The sequence below is a fragment of the Haliotis rubra genome, unplaced genomic scaffold (assembly GCF_003918875.1).
Source record: "Haliotis rubra isolate DU_JTF1 unplaced genomic scaffold, ASM391887v1 Scf197, whole genome shotgun sequence".
In the NCBI taxonomy this organism is placed as follows: domain Eukaryota; kingdom Metazoa; phylum Mollusca; class Gastropoda; order Lepetellida; family Haliotidae; genus Haliotis; species Haliotis rubra.
Genome location: NW_025765969.1, coordinates 481,444 through 506,251, shown reverse-complemented (window position 1 = coordinate 506,251; position 24,808 = coordinate 481,444). Strand labels below are relative to the sequence as shown.

Genomic DNA, 24,808 nt, shown 5'->3' with positions numbered 1-24,808 from the left:
CCAGTTGCCTCTGTTCGTGTCTCCGATTCCAGACCCTCTGGCCTGGGGTCTTGACGCTCTAGCCATTCCTTGGGACGACCTACGCGTACGCGTTTCCACCAGTGGCCCTACTTCCATGCATACTACTGAAACTACGCACGACTCAGCGGATGACACTGCTTTTGGTCGCGCCCTATTGGCCGGCCAGAGGGTGGTTCGTCAATCTACAAGAACTGGACGATCCAGATCCTGTACCACTTCCCGAACACGTCAATCTTCTGGTGCATCTGCACTCCGATCAGCTGCATTGGTCTTCGCTCACACTTCATCTTCATGTTTGACGCATCTCCATAAGTCGCTAACTGCAAACGGATATTCTAAGCGTGTCGCTACTGCCATCACTACAGCGCATCGCTCCTCTACTAGGTCACTCTATGATGACAAGTGGAAGAACTTTGAGGCGTACTTCAGGGCCAGAGGTATAGCTTCTCCCACTACTGTTTCACCGCAGTTGGTGGCGGAGTACCTCCAACATCTTCGAACCTCAAGGAAGCTTAAGGGTTCTTCATTGTCTACTCTTAACACCGTTATTGCACCAACCACAGGTGTGAAGGTGTCGACTGTTCCTGAGCTCCAGTCTCTCCTTAGATCTTATAGACTTGCTGACCAATCCTGGAAGTTCCAGCCACCATCTTGGGACCTTTCCGTTGTGCTGAATCATCTTACGTCAGCGACTTACGAACCCTTGGAGGGAAAGACTTTGAGCAGATCACTTTTAAGACCTTCTTCCTCTTGGTTTTGGCCACTGCTGCCCGCATTTCCGAGTTACAGTGCGGTTTGAGAGGTCAAGACATGCTAAAGTCTTTCTTGGTTTGCGGTGGGATTTCGTCGCCAAGAACCAACTACCAGGACAGTTGGACCGCACATTCACGATTCCACCGCTGTCCACTATCTTGGGTCCTGATGACACGGAAGATCTTTCCTTGTGCCCAGTTCGGGCATTGAAGATCTACTTAGCTGCCTCTAAGGACCGACGCAGGTTGCGCAAGAGACTTTTCATCCCGTTGTCTGCTGCCTCCACCTCGGAAGTCTCGCACACCACTTTGGCGTTTTGGTTGATATCCACTATCCTGCATGCCTATGCCTCTGCCGACCTTCCTCCACCTTCGACAGCGAATCCTCATGAAACACGGGCCCTGGCTTCCACCATAGTGCTTCATAGAAACTGTTCCCTCCAGGCAATCATGGAGTGATGTTTTTGGAAGTCGGATACATTTTTCGCCTCACACTATCTTCGGGATCTCTCGGTCATGGACGGGGAGGGCCTACACCAGTTCGGTCCTCTGGTCCTAGCTCAGCAGCTGTCATCAACCCATGCTCGCAGATGAAAAGCAGTCCTTCCGCGTGTCGGTTTTGCTTTCTGTACATTAATAAAAGATCTCGATGTCATCATTATCATGAAATACACAATGTCATTTTAGAAAGTGGTCAAATGTAACATATGTTATATTTGGGATTTCACTTTCTTTGTAAAGTACAGATTCTAGTACTTTTTGCCAGCACGCAAAGTCAGATGCCTAGACCGCTCAGCCACCGCGGCTTCCACAAAAATGGAAGTTGGACAACTGGTAGTCTAGACTGCTATACAATTTATAGTAAAATTTCCAATTGTGTACTTTTGCACATATCTATTTATTAAATGATCCTCTGGTGATGCATGTCAAGACTCATGATGAAAGCAAGGAATTCCACAGTTATTTTAAGCGTGCTAAGGTTGTTGGACACAATCTGAAATTTGAGGTTGATTTTGTTGATGGCGATGTACTGCTGGATGGTACAGCGATGGGAGTAAACCAGGTGAAGTCCTTCACCAAGTCTGCCCAGAGTCAGTCATTTATGGAGAAGCTTTTTGAAAAACTATTTTTTTTGCATCGTGTCTTCAAGCAGTGTGTGGAACAGAACAATAATCAAAACGACTCCTTCGCCTAAATGAAGTCGGCTGGTCTTAAATGTGAAACTGAGGGCTTTCTTTTTGCTGCTCAAGACCAGTCACTTCCCACTCTCAATCGCCAAAATGTGATTCTAAAAGAAAATATTTGCAAGAAATGTCAATTGTGCAATGAATTTGCAGAGACTGTCCAACACCTTGTCAGTGGATGCCCGTCTTTGACACAAACAGCATATCTTAAACGACATGATGGCATGGCTCGTTGCTTTTACTACCGTCTCTGACATGCCTGTGGCTTTGACTCTGAGGTCCTTCCATGGTACGACCCTCAACCTGTCCAGGGCGTCATGGAAAATGATGCTTTCAAACTTCTGTGGAATAGGCCCATATACAGCATCAGAAGAATTCCTGCCAACAAACCGGATCTTCTCCTATTAGATAAAGCCAATGAATTAATTTCTATCATTGAATTTTCTGTCCCTTTTGACAACAACGAGATTGGCAAGATTCAGGAAAAGCATTCTAAATATGTGGACCTCACCTTTAAAATGTCTCGCTTGCATCCCAAGTACACTGTCGTCAGGCTCCCCATTGTTCTCGGTGCCCTTGGTTTGGTACCTCCTGATCTCTTGGCGCAGATCAGGAGAGTGCCTGGGTTCTCCACCTGGAGTACAGCCCTTCTGACGCTCTGGGTAATGCAGAAGGCTGTAGTGTTGGGGAGTCTTCATATTCTCCAGAAAGTTCTTGGTGGGTTTGACCAGGCAGCGTTTCCTGGGAGAAGTCCCATTCGCTGTCTGGGCTGCGTGTAGAGGGGGAAAGGGCCCTGAGCCTTACCAGCCTGACTGTGCCAGGATCACCTGAATCCTCTCTGTTGCACACTATCTTTAATCTGTAAAACATAATAACTTAATAATAATACAGTTAACTCTCGTTAATCTGACACTCATTAATCCGACAATCACGTTAATCCGACAACAAATTAGGGAACCATTTAAAACAGTGATAATTACTCTCGTTAATCCGACATTCTCGCATTCCGACTCCGACACACAAATCTAGCAACTGATTATTGTAAATACATTGTAAAAACAATCGTTAATCCGATAATCAACACAGCCGGTCGGATAATCAGTATGTAATAATAATTTCATATTTATATCTGACTAGAGTCATTACAAGACAACATCAGGGTCTCAGTAATGATTATAATATCATATATGGAGATAGAAGTATTTTCTATGTAGATGTTAGTATCTTCTACTTAGATGAAAGTATTATGTACATCGTTGAGAAAACATTGAGACTGTGGCCCTAAGTGAGGGTTCATAATTTATTGGTAAGGGGGATGATGATGACTTTTATGGGGAAGCATGTACAATGTGAATGACACATGAGACGACACATAACAATATTTTACATTAAAATCACAAGGCATTTGATGAATAAATATTCTTAAATTATCAATTATAACAAAGATATAAAAAAGATAAACAATTTTTAATTTATGTATATAATCAACCTTTACTGGTGCAAATGTAGGTAATGTGGAAATCATTAGCATCTGTACATTTCGGAAGTAGTTTGGGGTGAATTTGCTAATGAAAGAGGTTATTTTGAAAGCAAATTTAATGTTGTCATTTCTTTGTTAATTGTTGTGGTGCTTGACTGAAGGCTCAGATTTACAAGATGGGGGTACTAGCAGAGACCATATAATAGAGTGGTCAAATTATGAAATAGCAATAGTCTGGGTAGGTTTTGAATTTTCATGCGTGTACGATGCATAATTTCGCGTCAGGTAAATCCCTTATTTTTAGTTGTGAGGCTCATTTATTTTGCCGGCAGACGTTCTTCCCCGGAGGATAAAGTAATGAAATCAGTTGTCAAGAAAATAGCAGATGCCTGATTAGCCTTAGACTCCTCACTCTGTCGGTTTTGCATCCTACTCATTGATCCTCGCTAACAAAACAGTGTAGTAGAGCTCCAATGTTAATTGCGCCGACATGAAAATTGAGTAAGGAGTGTGCCCAAATCCTGAAATTACCGGTGAACCACCTCATTATTTGCAAATATTTTTATCGTTAAACAATCTGTTGAGACACCGTTTAATGTACGTTGGGGTTTGTAGCAACAGCGAATGCACACAGCACCGTGTTTTCATGTGATGAAATGACACAGATGTGCACCGGAAATACGACAAGAAAGGGTTAGCGTGGGATATGTCGGAACTCGTCTTTTTATTTACGAAGATTTCACGTAAACGGTAGAACAACGCAGCAGATTCACTGTGAGTGTGCGCAAGCGAGTTTACTAGACACGGTGTTATAAACTTTGAGCAATCAAAATGTTCATCGAAACGCTTGAGTTCACAATCCCGATAGATTTGTGTGACCTATTTTCCACTTTGAAAAGGGGTCCACGATCTAATTTAGAATTCCCGGCGTCTGTGAATTCGTATGGCACAACACAAGATGCCAACATTCAGGTAGCTCTAAGATCAAACAAATTGACTTTCAAAGTGGACGGTGTGTCGTCAAATTCGAGTATGATCTCAAAGAGTGAATGCAAGACATTGAAATTGTCTGTATTCGATGTGGACTGTTCATTGTCTGGGGCAGAATATGAACAAGTTACTCATATGGTTTCACAGCCCATTTATTCAGCTCCTCATGTTATACCTGCCAAGAGATCTCGAGATCGTCCATCACCAATGAAATCCCCTCCATCCAAGACCAGCCGAAGTTCTTTCCAAGAGACAAAACATCAAAACATTCCTCTTCCATCACCTGACCCATTGCAATCAAAATCAATGAGTGAAACTGTGAGTGTGAAACTGGAACCAGATTTAATAGAAATTGAACCTGATTCTGAACAATATGGAGATGAATCTAATCAAAGTATAGACAGGAGACATAATACACAAGCAGCATTAGATAGACTCTCTCATCCACAATCATCACATTCTCAATCATCAGCATCTTCGTCCTCATCCTTCCATCAAAACGTTCCACATGTGCCAGATTATGCCGAACCCAGTACAAGCCAAGGAGATCATCATGGTGACCAAAATATAGACGACTATGTAGTGTACCAACAAGAAGATGATGATTATGGGGAAGACAATGATAACAGCGCGCTGATTTCGGAAATGATGGTAATTATCATATTCTACATCTTTCTTTGTGGGAATTGCTGGTTATTTCCAATTTCTGTGTGGAATATGTAGCAGAGGATAATGCAAGGAAGTCAGTATTTGACTGTTCTGCTGTCTCGGCTCAGAAGGGTAAACCTAGGTTTGAAGTCATTCACAACAGACCAGTGGACAGGAAAGACAACTTGCATCATTCATAGTCACACAATATTTAGCAGTAAAACGAACGATGAATGTAGAATGAACACATGACATTAACATTTTGGGTCTATCTATACACATACACCCAAACACATCAAACAGGTTACAACTGCGTTTGTGAAATATTTGTAACCACATATATACATGATATACTTGTTTTGCATTATAAACTGGCATTGCAACACAAAAATAATTTGTGGTTAAAGCGTTAGGTCGCCACACGAAAGGCCCAGTTTGATTCCCCAAATAGTACAATTGTGAAGCCCATTTCGGAAAGATTTCCGCCTGTAACCCCCGTATATTTTTAATCATTATATGCCTAAGAATATACGACTATGGTTTTTTATAAACAGCCTGTACCTAAACCTAAACCCTAACCCTAAAATCTAACCCCAAACCTAACCCTAAACCCTCGAAATAATCCTAATAAATAGAATACATTTCAAGCGGGGGGTTACGGGCGGAACTCTTACCCCCATTTCTGTTCTCTCTCACTGTGATATTGCTGGAATATTGCTCACTGTGAGGTAAAATCCAAGTCACTCCTTCATGCGGTAGCTTATAGTGGTTATAAATGTCTACATCTCAACAATGCAGCCATATGTATTGATGGTAGGTGAAGGACAGAAGTGAAAACCAAAGTTCTAAAGTATTGACAATTTTCAGTTGAAGAGAGTATAAGCTCATGTCACATTGTTATGAACAGATAAGGATAACATAGTCAGGGATTTACAGGACTCTAATTCCTATACACATAAAAATTGACAACGGATGCAGCAAAATTGATTAGAGCGTCCAGGGGAGACGAAGAAAAAGTCCAAATACTTTTTTTTTAAATGTTGATCAAGTAACAATAAGTTATGATCACTGAGTCTGCTACTACCCGGGTTATGGTATCATTTGCAATTTAATTACTGTAACAATGTGATGATCATGATACACAATACCATAACAGTAACTGAATTACAACAATATTACAACGTAGTATTAATGATAATATTTAAGTGTCTGGGACCCCCGTTTTGTAGTCCAGGACCCCTGAAAATTAAGAGTATGAGTCCCAGGGACCCTCAAATACAGGACTCTAGGTAAATCCCTGCATAGTCATCTTGAAAGTGTCCATCATGTAATGGACATTATGTTCTGCTATCACAATCACTGACTAATGGATTAAACAAAACTGTGGAAAAGCATTCAGTTTGAATTTCAGAATATCAGTCTTAAGTCACAATAAATATATTACTGGACAACTATCCATCTTTTTCAAAGGCTGGAGAAATGTTTTTATTCACATGCTAAACTAATCTGTTCAAGGTCTTTCTGCTTTAGCCATGTTAACTGTGGACAATTTATATGAAGCATGATCATTTGGTTCAGCTGTAAGTAATATATATTTGAAATTTTCATCAGTTAAGACACAAGGGAGCACATGTAATCGCCCTCATCTGTAGGCAGCTGTCTGTTATGTAATGTAAAGAGGTGTACAGTTTCACATGATAAAATATTCCTGCATATTTGATGAAATGGACATTGAAAACTCTCGGTATCACATTTGGGATGAGTCACTATTGACGATGTTCCTTCAAAAACATCCAAGGGACTGCGACATAAACTGATTAGTTTTCATTATTATGCCATGGTAAACACAACGTTAATGTTTTCATTATTATTCCATGGTAAACACAACGTTAATGTTTTCATTATTATTCCATGGTAAACACAACGTCAATGTTTTCATTATTATTCCATGGTAAACACAACGTCAATGTTTTCATTATTATTCCATGGTAAACACAACGTCAATGTTTTCATTATTATTCCATGGTAAACACAACGTCAATGTTTTCATTATTATTCCATGGTAAACACAACATCAATGTTTTCATTATTATTCCATGGTAAACACAACGTCAATGTTTTCATTATTATTCCATGGTAAACACAACATCAATGTTTTCATAATTATTCCATGGTAAACACAACGTCAATGTTTTCATTAAGCTGAGAACAGTTGGAAATAACCAGCAATTCTGATTACCAGTGTTTGATCATTTGATAATCTCAAAAAGCTTCATGACATGTTTTCTCATCAGCATTAGTTTCACTTTCATACAGTATGAGATGTGTGTAACTGTTTATTAAAAAGACACAAGTATTTTGAATTCTTTAATAGCCAACACCATTTGCCATTGTCAGTTTGTTCATTACCAAGTTAAACTGAAATCTGGTTTGACAAATATTTTATTTATTGCTGAGTGACATGAATGATCAAGCACTGTTAGTGTTAGACATCCAGATGCTAACTTGTACACTTCATTATGTTGCTATGTTTATTCTTAAGAAAATATAGGAAAGCCACTGTTGAATGTTTCTGAAACATATGCACATTTCTCATAAGTGACAAGATTGATAAGAAATACAGCTGTCTAATTCTTGAAATTGAAAAGAAATATTTCGATTATATATACTTTTTGTCTTTAAATATTGACTGGTAATTCACCTGATGTATGGTTCTTGAGTTGATTAGAAATTGTATCCATCTTGTCACTTGCCATGTTGACACACCCAGTGCCACAGTACAGCGATGATGGGGGCGTGGTTCCTGGCATCACAAGGTAAGTCCACACACTGGCTTCCTGACTCAACTGTGGCCTGGGGTAGGACGTCCTCAAGCTCAGCAACAGACCAGGTTAAAAAAATGGTAAAATACTGCAAAATAAGTTCTTTCATTTTGCCATATACAACAGGAAGTATAAGAAATAAATATGAGAAATATAAACTAAGCTTTGTATTTTGACACAAATATAAATTGACTCTAGCCCACAACACGAGAGTTGTGAGTTTGTGTTCTCAAGGGCTACTGAAATTTCAGACAGTTTTATGATGTGTCCTTTATGATGTTGTCACTATTCTTCATCAGACTTGTGAAGGATTTCAGGTTAAATTGAATCCCAAATTCTGTGGTAAAAATGGCAACAGTGAGGTAAATTTGGTATCATTGTGACAAGCTCTGCTTTGTAACCATTTTCTCAAAACATGGTCAGCGCCAGACATGGTTACCCGTTGTCTTCATGGCTAAGATTCCTGATACACAAATTTGTGGTTGTGTCCGAACTGAAGTGATGTTTTATCATTCACATGTCTGATATAAATTGTCCCTCGGAATAAACTGGTGCCGTCTACCCAGGTAACAACTGAACTTGTGAAGCAGATTTTACCATTGTTTTCTTCCCCTTGTACAGTGTTTGAAATTCGGGGCCAGAGGGGCTGTGAATGTATTGAATCGAAGGGAAGGGAAGCTTCACTCTAAAGCTTTTAACCTTGGGATTATTACAAGGACCTACTGCCTTGCTTAATTTCAAACACTGCAGTACATACACCACACCTACAATAGACAGGTTTGTTTTACTAACTTGGGCCTGTTTAGCAGGTGCGTTGTTGAATGGTACAGTTATAGGGCTGGGAGAGAATGACTCTACCTAGCTGGAGGTATGTTGAACTTGTGTTACCACTACCTGGGGTTAACTGACACTTTGCCTGATGTAACAGGTAGCCTGATGACAGGTATATTGAACTTGTGGGGTTAACTGGACTTTGCCTGATGTAACAGGTAGCCTGATGACAGGTATATTGAACTTGTGTTACCACTACAGGGGTTAACTGNTACGCTTTGCCTGATGTAATAGGTAGCCTGATGACAGGTATATTGAACTTGTGTTACCACTACTGGGGTTAATTGACGCTTTGCCTGATGTAACAGGTAGCCTGATGACAGGTATATTGAACTTGTGTTACCACTACCGGGGTTAACTGACACTTTGCCTGATGTAACAGGTAGCCTGATGACAGGTATATTGAACTTGTGGGGTTAATTGACACTTTGCCTGATGTAACAGGTAGCCTGATGACGGGTATATTGAACTTGTGTTACCACAGCAGGGGTTAACTGACGCTTTGCCTGATGTAACAGGTAGCCTGATGACAGGTATATTGAAGCCTGATGACGCTTTGTATATTGAACTTGTGTTACCACAGCAGGGGTTAACTGACGCTTTGCCTGATGTAACAGGTAGGGATGACTGGTGGTATATTGAACTTGTGTTACCACAGCAGGGGTTAATTGCTTTGCCTGATGTAACAGGTAGCCTGATGGCGGGTATATTGAACTTGTGTTACCACAGCAGGGGTTAACTGACACTTTAACTGTAACAGGTAGCCTGATGCGGGTATATTGAACTTGTGTTACCACAGCAGGGGTTAAGCTTTGCCTGATGTAACAGGTAGCCTGATGACAGGTATATTGAACTTGTGTTACCACAGCAGGGGTTAACTGACGCTTTGCCTGATGTAACAGGTAGCCTGATGACGGGTATATTGAACTTGTGTTACCACAGCAGGGGTTAACTGACGCTTTGCCTGATGTTACCACTACTGGGGTTAACTGACGCTTTGCCTGATGTTATGGGTAGCCAGCTAACTGGTATATTGTACTTGTGTTACCACAGCAGGGGTTAATTGACGCTTTGCCTGATGACGGGTATATTGTACTTGTGTTACCACTACTGGGGTTAATTGACGCTTTGCCTGATGTAACAGGTAGCCTGATGACGGTATATTGTACTTGTGTTACCACTACTGTGGTTAATTGACGCTTTGCCTGATGTAACAGGTAGCCTGATGATGGTATATTGTACTTGTGTTACCACTACTGGGGTTAATTGACGCTTTGCCTGATGTAACAGGTAGCCTGATGACGGGTATATTGAACTTGTGTTACCACAGCAGGGGTTAACTGATGCTTTGCCTGATGTAACAGGTAGCCTGATGACGGGTATATTGAACTTGTGTTACCACAGCTGGGGTTAACTGACGCTTTGCCTGATGTAATGGGTAGCCAGATGACTGGTATATTGTACTTGTGTTACCACTACCGGGGTTAACTGACGCTTTGCCTGATGTTATGGGTAGCCAGATGACTGGTATATTGTACTTGTGTTACCACTATGGGGGTTAATTGACGCTTTGCCTGATGTTATAGGTAGCCTGATGACGGGTATATTGACGCACCACAGCAATGGTGTACGGTCTTAGAATCATTTACCGACATATTTATCTGAAAAAAGTATTGTTTTATTGTTTATTGACCTGTTTATACAAGAGTAGCAATGTTGTGGTGCATATATGAAACGAAACACAAGATTACTGATACTCCATTAAATTCCATTCAGTACTCTAAATGTACTCTTACTGTTTTCCAGTACTCCTATATTGAAAAAAGTAAGGAGTACATACTCCTGATCATGAAATATTTATCTGGAGCCCTGGAGATGTGATTTGTGCCTACCTAAGCAGTAAATAATAAAGTTGTTCTTGTGAAATACACAATGCCATTTTAGAAAGTGGTCAAATGTAACAATATGTTATATTTGGGATTACACTTTCTTAGTAAAGCACAGATTCTAGTACTTTTTGGGTTGAGTCCCATCCGGGATTCGAACCCACACTCTCAGAGTCAGGCACCTAATCGCCAGCACACAAAGTCAGACGCCTAGACCGCTCAGTGCTGTGATAAGGCGTGTGCCTATCATGCTGAAGTCCCAGGTTTGATCCACGGTGGAGGCACCTAGGTTCGGGACCCGAGGTGGGAACATTTGCGTAGTATCCTTGGACAAGATACTTATATCCACCTTGTCTCAGTTCACCCTGCTGTGCTTTACTAAGAAAGTGTAATCCCAAATATAACATGTTAAAGTTGTGCTTGCTCTTTAGGGAACTGATGATGTGTGTTGTGCTTACCTAAGCAGTAAAAGATTGTATGGTTTTTGCTTGTCTTAGAGCACTGATGATGTGTGTTGTGCTTACCTAAGCAGTAAAAGATGTGTTTTGCTTGTCTTACCTGATGAAGCAGTAAAAGATTGTGTGGTTTTGCTTGTCTTAGAGCACTGATGATGTGTGTTGTGCTTACCTAAGCAGTAAAAGATTGTGTGGTTTTTGCTTGTCTTAGAGCACTGATGATGTGTGTTGTGCTTACCTAAGCAGTAAAAGATTGTGTGGTTTTTGCTTGTCTTAGAGCACTGATGATGTGTGTTGTGCTTACCTAAGCAGTAAAAGATTGTGTGGTTTTTGCTTGTCTTAGAGCACTGATGATGTGTGTTGTGCTTACCTAAGCAGTAAAAGATTGTGTGGTTTTTGCTTGTCTTAGAGCACTGATGATGTGTGTTGTGCTTACCTAAGCAGTAAAAGATTGTGTGGTTTTTGCTTGTCTTAGAGCACTGATGATGTGTGTTGTGCTTACCTAAGCAGTAAAAGATTGTGTGGTTTTTGCTTGTCTTAGAGCACTGATGATGTGTGTACAGCTTACCTAAGCAGTAAAAGATTGTGTGGTTTTGCTTGTCTTAGAGCACTGATGATGTGTGTTGTGCTTACCTAAGCAGTAAAAGATTGTGTGGTTTTTGCTTGTCTTAGAGCACTGATGATGTGTGTTGTGCTTACCTAAGCAGTAAAAGATTGTGTGGTTTTGCTTGTCTTAGAGCACTGATGATGTGTGTTGTGCTTACCTAAACAGTAAAAGATTGTGTGGTTTTGCTTGTCTTAGAGCACTGATGATGTGTGTTGTGCTTACCTAAGCAGTAAAAGATTGTGTGGTTTTGCTTGTCTTAGAGCACTGATGATGTGTGTTGTGCTTACCTAAGCAGTAAAAAGATTGTGTGGTTTTGCTTGTCTTAGAGCACTGATGATGTGTGTTGTGCTTACCTAAGCAGTAAAAGATTGTGTGGTTTTGCTTGTCTTAGAGCACTGATGATGTGTTGTGCTTACCTAAGCAGTAAAAGATTGTGTGGTTTTGCTTGTCTTAGAGCACTGATGATGTGTGTTGTGCTTACCTAAGCAGTAAAAGATTGTGTGTGGTTTTGCTTGTCTTAGAGCACTGATGATGTGTGTTGTGCTTACCTAAGCAGTAAAAGATTGTGTGGTTTTTTGCTTGTCTTAGAGCACTGATGATGTGTGTTGTGCTTACCTAAGCAGTAAAAAGATTGTGTGGTTTTGGCGTGTCTTAGAGCACTGATGATGTGTGTTGTGCTTACCTAAGCAGTAAAAGATTGTGTGGTTTTGCTTGTCTTAAAGCACTGATGATGTGTGTTATTGCTTACCTTAGCAGTAAAAGATTGTGTGGTTTTGCTTGTCTTAGAGCACTGATGAAGCACCTAAGCAAAATTGTGTGGTTTTGCGTGTCTTAGAGCACTGATGATGTGTGTTGTGCTTACCTAAGCAGTAAAAGATTGTGTGGTTTTTGCTTGTCTTAGAGCACTGATGATGTGTGTTGTGCTTACCTAAGCAGTAAAAGATTGTGTGGTTTTTGCGTGTCTTAGAGCACTGATGATGTGTGTTGTGCTTACCTAAGCAGTAAAAGATTGTGTGGTTTTTGCTTGTTTTAGAGCGCTAAAAATGTGATTCATGCTTACCTAAGCATTAACAATTATGTGGTTTTTGCCCTTAAGAGCACTGATGATGTGTTTTGTGCTTACCTAAGCAGTAAAAGATTGTGTGGTTTTTGCTTGTTTTTAAAATGTGATTCATGCTTACCTGTAACAATTTAAGAGCACTGATGATGTGTGTTGTGCTTACCTAAGCAGTAAAAGATTGTGTGGTTTTTGCTTGTTTTAGAGCGCTAAAAATGTGATTCATGCTTACCTAAGCATTAACAATTATGTGGTTTTTGCCCTTAAGAGCACTGATGATGTGTTTTGTGCTTACCTAAGCAGATGTAAACATTGGAACATACTGACAGGAGGTGGCTCATTATTGAAGAGCATAATTATTACATCTTGTTTGAAAAGACCTCATGGTGTTGTTTCTCGAATCTGGAATCAGCATGTGCACTGAGCTCATTTTGAGACTGCAAAGGACATTTTGAATATTGATTTGGATAAGTATAACGTGTGAAGGTCCAGTTACTATCCTGGGTTTTTCCAACTGAAAAGTGTCAATTAGACATCACTGTATGGTGATAATGTCTGTGTATTGTGTATGTTACCCAGTAGGGTACCTTTCTTCTGCACTTTGGGGTAGCCTAGTGGTTAAGCGTTCGCTCATCACTCTGAAGACCCGGGTTCGATTCTCCACATAGGTTTAATATGTGAAGCCCGTTTCTGGTGCCTTCTGCTGTGATATGGCTGGAATATGGCTAAAAGCGGCATAAAACTAAACTCACTCACTTATTGTCAAGTCAATACCCTTGCTCGAGCTTACACCAACGTGTTTAAGGCCTCAGATCTGCATCATTTAAGGCTTTTGTCCCACATCAAGCTGACATGCTTGTTGAAACTGAAATGTGAAAGAGGCGTTAAACCAAGCACACTCACTCACTCACTGTTGGGTATATTACACTTGCTATGTATGGATCCCTTTCAACTTGCTGCTTATGTTGAACTATGTATGATAGCACACATTTTCACAAAAATCCATCAGGGAAAGAAGATGTTCTCTTCCGTGTTCAATGGACCTGGCTAATGAGAGATTAGGCCTTGAATTTGAGGCTTCAAATAGCAACGACTACCTCTGATTGAAATGGCTAATTTTATTAATAATGTGTGAATATTTTTAACTTTGTTCAGTCAGTCACACTTTCATTGCTGTAAACACAGTGTTGTATGCTATCTTCATCATTGCTAAAGGGTATTCTGAAATAATTATGCATAAGATCAAACTTCATTTCAACTTTCGACTGTTCATCCAGGTTCAAGTTAATGTGTTCAAGTATACAGATAAATTAGCATTGAAAACACCATGCGGGGCTCCAGATAAGGTCCGTATTGGCGTATGTATGGATAAAAAAATATGGACGATACGGTAGGAAACAATTTGGAAAACGTAGCAGATACACACGACGACAATGGTCCTAGAATCATTTACAGATGTATGTATCTGAAAAAGTATTGTTTTATTGTTTATTGACCTGTTTACACAAGACTAGCAACGTTGTGGTGCATATATGACACGAAACACAAGGTTACTGATACGCCATTAAATTCCATTCAGTACTCTTAAGATTTTCCAGTACTCCTATATTGAAAAAATAAGGAGTACATACTCCTGATGTTGAAAAATTATCTGGAGCCCTGACCATGGATTTGTTTACTAATTATTCTTGTTATCCTGTTGTGATAGATAAACAGTGGACTATCATATTGGTTAAAATGGATGACTGGGACAGGTTGTGTAAGTTGATACTGTTGGTTGGTCCCGATGTCTGCCGTCTTTGGTTATCACTTGAAACCTGATAACTACAAATTGTGTAAAAACACTCCAAACAGTTAGTAATACTAGTATCATATCAGCCATCACTGATTCGTATAAACCATGTTATCTGAGTTTCATAACGAGTATGATTACAATGAACCTTTTCTTTGTGTTGCTATTTATTAGACAACATCAGGGGTGGAAAACTTTTAAAATTGATAGTGTACTCCGGTACAGTGGCACATGTAAAGTCACTTGCCCTGATAATTTTTCCACTATACCGACCATTTTCTTGCTGATTTTTTAAATAAACAACATAATTAACATTGGAAAGTCAACTGGACACCGGTACAGTGTGATATTCAAATTTGCTTGCCTGACAGAAAAAAACACTGGACTCGGACGTCGGGCAATGGGTTATTTCCACCCCTGAACATCCTTGCTGATTGAGTGTCCCATGCATCTGGTGCGATTTGCTGTGCACAGTTGCCTCCCTTGTTCTGACCAGAAATCGGATATTGTGGGTTCAAATCCCAGTTTGTTTCCATTGTGTTTCAAGACAAGTGTAAAGGCAGCCTGTACTTGTCTGTTTCCTATTGGTGGTAAATATCTGAGACCTGCATTAGTTTCCACTTTCCTCCCTAATCAGAGTGACAAATACGAATAATTGGTCAGAGGGGTGGAATTTTCCCCTTTCTTCAGGCAGGGGAGCCATTCCACAAAGTGGTTGTAGCACTACGACTGTTGTAAGTTAAAGTATTAGAGCCTTGATCATCTTATTGCTATGGGGGTGTTGGGGTAGCCTAGTGGTTAAAGTGTTCGCTCATTCATGCCAAAGGTCCGGGTTTGATTCCTCAACATTGTGTGAAGCCCATTTCTAGTTTTTCCCCCCATGATATTGCTGGAATATTGCTAAAAGCGGTGTAAAACTAAACTCGATCGCTCACTCACTCACTTTCTGCTGTGGTCACTTTGTTGAATGGGAGGGAATCTGCATACCACTGCAGTCATGATTCAAACTAGATTAATCTAGTTGTGAGCAGTTAGAGTCTAATAGGTTTTGTCAGATACAGTACATATGTTGGCAATCTAAAATTAGATGCCAAGGCCCTATGTTGGCAATCTAAAATTAGATGCCAAGGCCCTATGTTGGCAATCTAAAATTAGATGCCAAGGCCCTATGTTGGCAATCTAAAATTAGATGCCAAGGCCCTAGGTCATAATTATGTTAAGCTGACTTTGAAGACCATTTTAGTTTAATTCCCTTCTGTGTTAATGGGATAGTGAGGTAGCCTAGTGGTTAAAGTGTTTGCTCTTCACGTCGAAGACCTGGGTTCGATTCCCAACATGGGTACAATGTGAGAAGGATATTTCTGGTGTTCCCCGCCATGATATTGCTGGAATATTGCTAAAAAGGTGGTGTAAAACCATACTCATTTACTCACTCAATCTCTGTGTCAATGACTCACACAGTGTTACCTAATCGTTAGTACAATACAGATCTTGCAGTGCATCATGAGAATGTAGAGGGATCCTGCAGTTTTGAATCCCTGAATTTCTCCAGAATTTTGTGATGAGATGTCTTTGATTTTCATGTTAACTGGGCTGCTTTAAAGATGTTTAAATGTTCTGTACTGTCTTCCTTACAACTATTATCACACCTTTGTGGACCTATGACTGACAATGGTTCTCCATTGTTCTTCAGTTGCCGGGCAGCATAGTTTCGACTTCCATATCATGCGATTGCGGAAAGTGTGTCGGATATGTGGCAAGAACACAGGAAGTGGATGTTCCACGCGAAAATGTCAAAAGGAACTGTGGCAGTTGTTTAATATTGATATCACCCAAGATGTCAATGGTGTCCACCCTCAGAGAATATGTCATGCCCATAGACAGTTGTTCTATCGGTACAATTGTGCTATTGCAGATGGGAAAACATACAACACGACCACAGTCCCCTTGGAATTTGCACCATTTGACGCAGGAGACACATCATGTATTGTTTGTTTCTCTGGCCCCCACGGAAATTTGCGAGGAAATGTGTTTTTGTAGATGACGTGTGAAACTGAAGGATACTTGGCTCACGTTCTATTTTCTGTACCTGAAATTGGATTTTTGTTGATTTCAGGTTTACATGATTACGGACAATCAGGATTGCAATCCTTCATGGATTATTGCCACGTGGCCTCGGCAGGACTGGCCCCAGTCCCGTCAGACTTGAGTTTTAACAGTGCTTACGTTAGACAGGCTGGTTTAAGACAGAACTATGCCTCTAAGCCCCACAAGGTGCATAAATGTCCTCAATGTGAGAAGGTGTTCGGGGACAGGAGTGGTCTGTACTACCACAAGAAGGCAATCCATGACAAAGTCACATATGAATGTGTATGTGGGTTTGTATTTAAGTACAGACCAAACTTTGTTTTCCACCGAAAAAAATTGCAGGCAGTATCTGTCGAAGCTGGAAGAAAATGCTTCTGATGCTGACAAGACTGTTTAAGTGTTTGTTCGGACCTCATCACCGTGTGGAAATTGTGTGGGAATGTTGAAATAAACCTTATGTTTATACCTTTATAGTCTTGATTAGTTGACTCGGATGTTTCCCCTGTGGGTATTCTAGTTTAGAAATTGTCTTCAGCAGGTTGTGAGTGGTGGCTTTGTGGATCAGGTGGTCAGTCTCTGTCTTGGTATCATTGATACATTCATCACTGGATTGTCAGGTCCAGAGATAATTATTTACAGGCCACTTCTTTGAGTGGCATTTAGAAGTCAGTGTTTTGAACAATGACTGACTGACTGACTGAGAGTTTTTAGTCTCAGCTTTTAGCAATATTCCAGCAACATCACGGCGGGGGACACCAGAAATGGGCTTCACACAATGTACCCATGTGGGGATTCGAACCCGGGTCTTCGGCGTGACGAGCCAACGCTTTAACCACTAGGCTACCCCACCTCCTGAACAATGAGGAGAGTTCTACAGATATACAACTTCTTTATTATTAATATGAGGGACGTTTCAGTGGAGCTACTAACACCATTATCATTATCATTATCAACAGTGTTAGTAGCTACACCAAAACGTCGCTCATATTAAAAATAAAGAAGTTGTATATCTGTAGAACTCTCCCCATTGTTCACTACAATATAGATTGGTGTGTAGTTAAACAACACATAAATACATGCATGCACACGTATGTGGGTACACACACACTCAGTGATGGTTGTTCCAAGAAATCTTGACGAAAAAATAAAGTATGCTGATTTCTTGACTGGAGATTGGTTTGTTGCAATTGTTGCTGAATGCAACCAGTCTAGGTAATTCACCACACCCAGTTGAATAGATCAGTCCCAATTAGTTGACTATTGGTCATTAATAAATGGTGCTAAGATGCATGTTTTGGCCAGCGAATTCAAAAGTGTTTGGCAAAGACAATCACTGTGCAGACCGTTTCGGACTCAGTTGTATACCAGCTGCTGTCGTACAGCTGGAATATTTCGAAGTGCAGTGAGTTACTTTAGCCACTTGTCTGAAGTCAGAGTCTAGTAAGATTCAGTTTGGTCAAGTGAACTTGGCATGCAATTGTTCATACAATTTCATTAGGGTGTGAAAATGATGCTAAGAGGTTTTGGCACACGAGTGCAGTGTTAGACCATAATCCAACAAAGATCTTTAGCAGTGATTTTGTTTCCTTCAACGACCCAAACTCCAGCTGACTTTTGTTCCTTTCAGGTTATGGCAATAATGGCCCCTCCTCCTCCTCCTATCAGTGTGACACAGCATACAGGGGAAGCAGGTATGCCTGTGTGGGGTACCATGACCTGGGTGGGGGGAGCACTCAGACCGGGTACGGTGGGCTCACTGACAGGAACTGGGGAAAGAAAAAATGTCCCCAGTGTGATAAGGAGTTTACTGACGATTCCGGCCTGTACTACCACAAGCAGGCTGTGCATGACAATGTCACCTTTCCGTGTGTGTGCGGCAAGGCCTACAAGTATAGGCCCAGTCTGAACAACCACCAGAAGAAGTGCTACCTGTATCAGTCCATGTTGAAGCAGTAATGTGGTTTCTTTGTGAGATATTGTGGTGGTGTCGATCGGTGTGTGTCACTTGTTTCCCAGGTCAAGTCTTGAGGATGTTCAAGCAGCAATGTCACACTTGAATATTGCCATAATTAGGACCTGAACACATTAATGTGTTTACTTTTCAAAACATGTCCAGGTTTGACTCCACACTCACTGCACACATGGATAGCCCAGCCAGGGTTCAAAGTTAACATGAATCAGCTTGGCCAAGCTGTAAACTTCACAGAGGGTAGAGACTAAACTGTTGTATTACAGACTACATTTCTAAAGATGACATTTTTTAACCATGGCAGCAGAAATACTTTTGTTTTTCCTGTCAGGTCCAGTTTGACACACCCAACTCTCCATGTCCACACGTCCACATATCCAGTTCGACACACCCAACTCTCCATGTCCACACGTCCACATATCCAGTTCGACACACCCAACTCGCCATATCCACACACCCACATCCAGTTCGACACACCCAACTCTCCATGTCCACACGTCCACATATCCAGTTCGACACACCCGACTCTCCATGTCCACACGTCCACATATCCAGTTCGACACACCCGACTCTCCATATCCACACGCCCACATCCAGTTCGACACACCCAACTCTCCATGTCCACACGTCTACATATCCAGTTCTCACTACTCGAACAATTAACCATTCAAGAGTATAGTGTCAATGTATATCAGTTTGATTAAACACAATTCAGACACTCATCCAAAAATATTTCTTTAGTTGATATTCAGTGTCTGGGGATTTCACATGTATCAAAACATTGACCTAAAAACATGTTCCTTTATTCAGTCAAAACAGATATTCAGTTTCTTTTTGTGGCCGTTTGTTGGAAATATCAAAACTTGTTTCCATAACAGTTCAGTTTGTTTCATAGTAACCCTGAAGGGTTATGAGTAATAGTTTTGTGAAGTTTGTATTTTATCATGGCAGTGAGCTGTAATTTATATTCATGTTCATTTAAATACATTCCACAAAACCAGTTTGTTTTCCTGATGATTACCGTTGTGGAAAGGTTGTAGTTTATATTTATTTATATACAAGAAATAAACACATCTGATTCTTGTCTTTGTTTTCCTTGACTTGAGGCAACGGAAACAAATGTCTTTTACTGCGATTCGAGTTTTGTATATGTTATACAGTCATGGTTATACAGATGGTGAGTGAGTGAGTGAGTGTGGATTTAAGCCTCTTTAAGCAATACTCCAGCAATATCACGGTGGGGGACGCCAGAAATAGGCTTCGCACATTGTTCTGTGGAATTCGAACCCAGGTCTTTGGCATGACAAGCAAACGGTTTAACCACTTGGCTCTCCCACAGAATACAGAATGGATATAACAGTATAATGTGAAGTATAACAATTAATATACAAACTTCTGAAGATATTTGGGGCGGTGGGGTAGCCTAGTGGTTAAAGCGTTGATTCGTCACGCCGAAGACCCGGGTTCGATTCCCCACATGGGCACACTGTGTTAAGCCCATATCTGGTGTCCCCCGACGTGATATTGCTGGAATATTGCTAAAAGCGGCGTAAAACTAAACTCAGTCAGTCAGTCAGTCTGAAAATATTTCCAGTTGAATCCAGTGTGCTAGCTGAGTATGGCGTCAGAGGCATAACATGGGATTACGTCTGTTATTACGAAGACTCCTGCTTATAATGTGATACTATTACTAAAGGCATTGTGAAACCCAAATTACTCGCTCACTTATGAGGTGTTTAATTGTTTTTGTTAGTTTATGAAGTCCGCAAACATGGAAAATAACAATGTATTTCAATATATAAGTAACAGTTTTTATGTTTTTTAATTATTTTCTTGGATGAGATACTTTTGAAGTTTTTAAGAAGATAATATTGGATAATGATGAAATAGCTATGATGGTTTAATTAGGGATTATTATATGACAAGGGCAGGGAATGAACTTAATCAAGAACGATGTACATATTGGAAACATTTGCCCAAAACAAGTCTATTGATACTAACAAATCAGTACCGGAAAAAAACAAAAAACTTTGTTAGGCCTTTCAATTTTTTGTGCTTTGGTTTTGTTTTCGATTCACTGACTGTAACAATATTAGATTCAGAAAAAATGCATTCAAATTTCAAAATAACAATTTCTTTGCCAGAGAACATAAACCTACAGATTTTTATGTGACGAAAACAAACTTTTCCAATGTCGCTATCACATGTTACCTTTTATATATATTTACTATTCATAAGGATCAGAGGGGTAGCCAAATAGTTAAAGTGTTCGGGCGTCATGCCGAAGAACCAGGTTCGATTCCCCACATGGATACAATGTGTGAAGCTCATTTCTAGTGTCCCCTGCCGTGATATTGCTGGAATATTGCTAAAAGCAACTAAACTGACTCACTCAGTCATTAGGATCCAAACCAGGCCAACATATGTGTTTTGTATCGCCCATTGATCCAAAACAATTTTTGTTTCAATCTACCGACCCAACTTTTCACTATGAAAATCTAAACCAGAAATAGAAAGACATCTGGCTGTTGTTCATTGAAATTTGGACGATGGGGTAGACTAGTGGTTAAAGCATTCGCTCGTCACGCCAAAGACCTGGGTCCTATTCCCCACATGGGTACAATGTGTCAAGCCCATTTCTGGTGGAATAATGCTAAAAGCGGCGTAAAACTAAACTCACTCACTCACTCACTCATTGAAACTGACCGAAATCAGTCCAAAGCAAGAAAGACTGGATCTGGCTTTTTGTTACTTTCAGGTGATCATGGTTATGGGAGCCCAAATGATGAGCAATACAGCTCCTGGACCGTTGTGCCAGGGGGCAGATTGGGCAGGTACCCGTGCCCAGAGTGTCACCGTGAGTTCTCCAGTGCCGGGGCTAGACATAACCATGTAGCATCTGTCCACCACAAAATACAGTTCACCTGTGTGTGTGGCAAGCAGTATGCTTACAAGCAGGGTCTGATCCGACATAAGAAGGCCTGTCTGGTGTTGCTCAGTCCTTGAGCTTTGTTAAGTTAACTGGAAAGAGATACAGTTCACCAGTGTGTGTGGCAAGCAGTATGCTTACAAGCAGGGTCTGATCCGACATAAGAAGACCTGTCCGGTGTTGCTCAGTCCTTGAGCTTAGCTAGAATTAGATACAGTTCACCTGTGCATGTGGCAAGCAGTATGCCTACATGCAAGGTTTGATCCGACATAAGAAGACCTGTCCGGTGTTGCTCAGTCCTTGAGCTTAGCTAGAATTAGATACAGTTCACCTGTGTGTGTGGCAAGCAGTATGCCTACAAGCAGGGTCTGATTCGACATAAGAAGGCCTGTCTGGTGTTGTCAGTCCTTGAGCTTGTTAAGTTAACTAGAAATGGACTTTTGGAACTTCAGAGTATCAGGATTCCATTTGAATCCTTGCCATTGCAAGTTGCCTTGTGATATAAGGAGACCTGTCCATTGTTAAGACTTCTTTGTGTTTGAGAGCGAGAAATGAGCTATGGAACTTGACTGACAGAGTATTACGATTCCAATGTTATCTTTGCAATCACAAGTTGCCTGAATTATCATTTTTATTCATTTTTTTTTTTTTTTTTACGTTGTAACTGCATTAATTTCCTTTTTTAAAAACAATGATTGCTGTATTTTATGCATAAACATTTGTAAGTCTGCCCAGATAGCCATGTCATTTAACTTGCATATGCAATATATTTGCAAACCAGTTGACTAAAAGTACCAAGAGTATATTATCCAAATAAAAGAAACTTTTGAGTGAGACAACAAATTATGACCTGTTACAAACAGTACTTGCTATGTTTTTAATGAAAGGTGACACATATGGTGGTTTGTTTTCTTTTTTTCTTATAATACGTGTCATTATTTTATGAAAATATTAAGGCAGGTTTAAACATATGTTTTTCAACAAAATGAATTCCTGTCCCAGGGATCAGCAACGTTTGGAACTCCCAGTACAAGATATGCTTTAGTGATGAGTGAGTGGGTATATTTTTTCGCCGCACTCAGAAGAAATTTTCCAGCTATATGATGGCGGTCTGCAAATAATGGAATCTGGACCAGACAATCCAGTAATCAACAGCATGAGCATCGATCTACACAATTGGGATACAATGACATGTGTCAACCAAGTCAGCAAGCCTGACCGCCTGATTCTGATAGTCGCCTCTTATGACAAGCATGGGTAGCTCTTCATGGGGTCTTTAATGATGAAAGTGTGGTTATCACCAGTAAACAGACACCCACATGCAGTCTTAACACCAACTGATCCAAGAGTTAGATGAACCAAAGCAGACAATGAAACACTGTCACTGTTGCCATGGCAATGTTCCCAGGGAAATCACCTGCATAAGTATTCATGGATAGTCAGATTTGACAGAATCACCACCTAAAGTTACCTACATTACTTTGCATTGGTGTTAAGATCGTATTGTTAAAACTATTTTTCTAATGCCAAACATACCTGCATGTGTGCTATTGTGCATTCCGGATATTCTTTTGATGATAGAAGTATTCTTGTAAGCAAATGTTCCTCCCTGAAAAGTGCTTAAAATATGCTTGAATGTAAAGTCGCAACACCTGCATGACACAGTGAAGTCTCCAGTAAGAAATCATCGGGAAACAGGTTTTCCAGGTGAACAGGGTCCATACATTGTCCTCTCAGATGACTCTCTGAAACACCCATACTTTTAAGAATGGATTTGCCATTGAACTAAACACAAATTATTGTAAAGTATCTTCAACCCAAACTATCTCGTCACAAACATCTTTCAATATATACTATGATTTTCAGAGGATTTGTGATCCGAAACTAGAGCATCCTTTTCTTACTTTCAGATCTGTCTAGTAATGGAGGCTTTGTTGGAGTTGATCACCCACAGAATGATTTTCTTCACGGATTCGGCAAGCAGTTGAACACCCCAATCTCCATCTCTTCATTAACAGGAGACCGTTTCCTTCATGCTTCCAGGGGACGGAGCAAACCTGGGTCCGTGTCCATGCCGTTTTCTGGGTTTAGTCTGAGTGCTGGCACTGGGGTGGACGTATCAGGCAGCCACGCTTGCCCTTACTGTGACAAGATGTTTGCTGGGAAAGGGTCCCGATGGAATCACATCCATGCCATCCACAACAAGGTGTCTCATTCCTGTGTTTGTGGCAAGGTGTATCAGTACAGTGGGGGACTGCAGCGACATAAAAAGATTTGCTCCTCGTGGGCACTTCATCTCATGGAATCTCAGTCTGCTTCAAATCTTGTTGGTTCCCAATTGGTGGCAAATGTTGTGGGTTCTCAATCAGCCTCAAATCTTGTTGGTTCCCAATTAGCGGCAAATGTTGGGGGTTCTCAATCAGCCTCAAATCTTGTTGGTTCCCAATTGGCGGCAAATGTTGGGGGTTCTCAATCAGCCTCAAATCTTGTTGGTTCCCAATTGGCGGCAAATGTTGGGGGTTCTCAATCAGCCTCAAATCTTGGGTCTTCTTCCTCAGCTTCACATCTAATGGATTCTCAGTCGGCCCCAAATGTCACAGGTTCACCATCAGCTCTAAGTGACACGGAATCCAAGGATGTCAAAACAGAAAATGACAAGTAAGAAGTGCTGTCAGTACCAAGGGCACAGGTGACAATCATGTAAGGTACAGCAACTCACACTGCAGAGTGGCCTCCCTTTGACGTGTCAGTAACCTGTGATCCTACCCTTGTTTGTGTGTTCACTGAAGTGATAAACACCTAACACATACTTCACTTCACAGACTTGCGTACCTATGCAGCCGACATCTCTTGTTTAGTGAAATAGGGTGGAAAGCATTGTTAAAACTACCTTTTATCTCCCGGTTCAGGCCTGAATAGGCCGAGTGAGCAGCCACTGCTGCGTGACATGAGGTGACAAAAACACATCCCAATCCGTGTGAGTCAGCAGGACTTTTGCTCCTCGAATCAAGCAGTGTTGCATGAAAATCTGTTGTGGAATTGTTGGATATTAGTCATTTGTTCTGTTTCTATTTAACCATCATTTTTAACAGAATAATGTCATTTTGAAATATTTCTTGAAGTATATAATGTGTTTGACATTATCAAGGTTGGAACAGAACAGATTGTGTGCAAATAATGTTTGTTGGACAAAAAGGGAAAATGTTAGTGGACGTTATCAGGCTGTGACGCGTGAAGGTGTGGGTTAGAATATTGATCTTCAGTAACCCATGCTTGTTAAGAGGCGACTAAAGGGAT

At 40.7% G+C, this 24,808-nt stretch overlaps 1 protein-coding gene across 21 annotated transcripts in view; it reads left to right on the top strand.

The window, feature by feature from the left end:
- The first annotated feature begins 3,885 nt into the window (after window positions 1-3,885).
- LOC124274985 overlaps window positions 3,886-24,808 on the top strand; it is a 99,182-nt gene continuing 78,259 nt past the window's right edge. For 5 of the 21 annotated variants that reach the window (XM_046710380.1, XM_046710379.1, XM_046710381.1 and 2 more), the window contains exon 1: window positions 3,890-5,078. In XM_046710380.1, the coding sequence (XP_046566336.1) occupies window positions 4,269-5,078 (810 nt within the window). In that variant the 5' untranslated portion in view covers window positions 3,890-4,268. The other 16 variants (XR_006898100.1, XR_006898101.1, XR_006898099.1 and 13 more) reach the window with 9 other exon arrangements.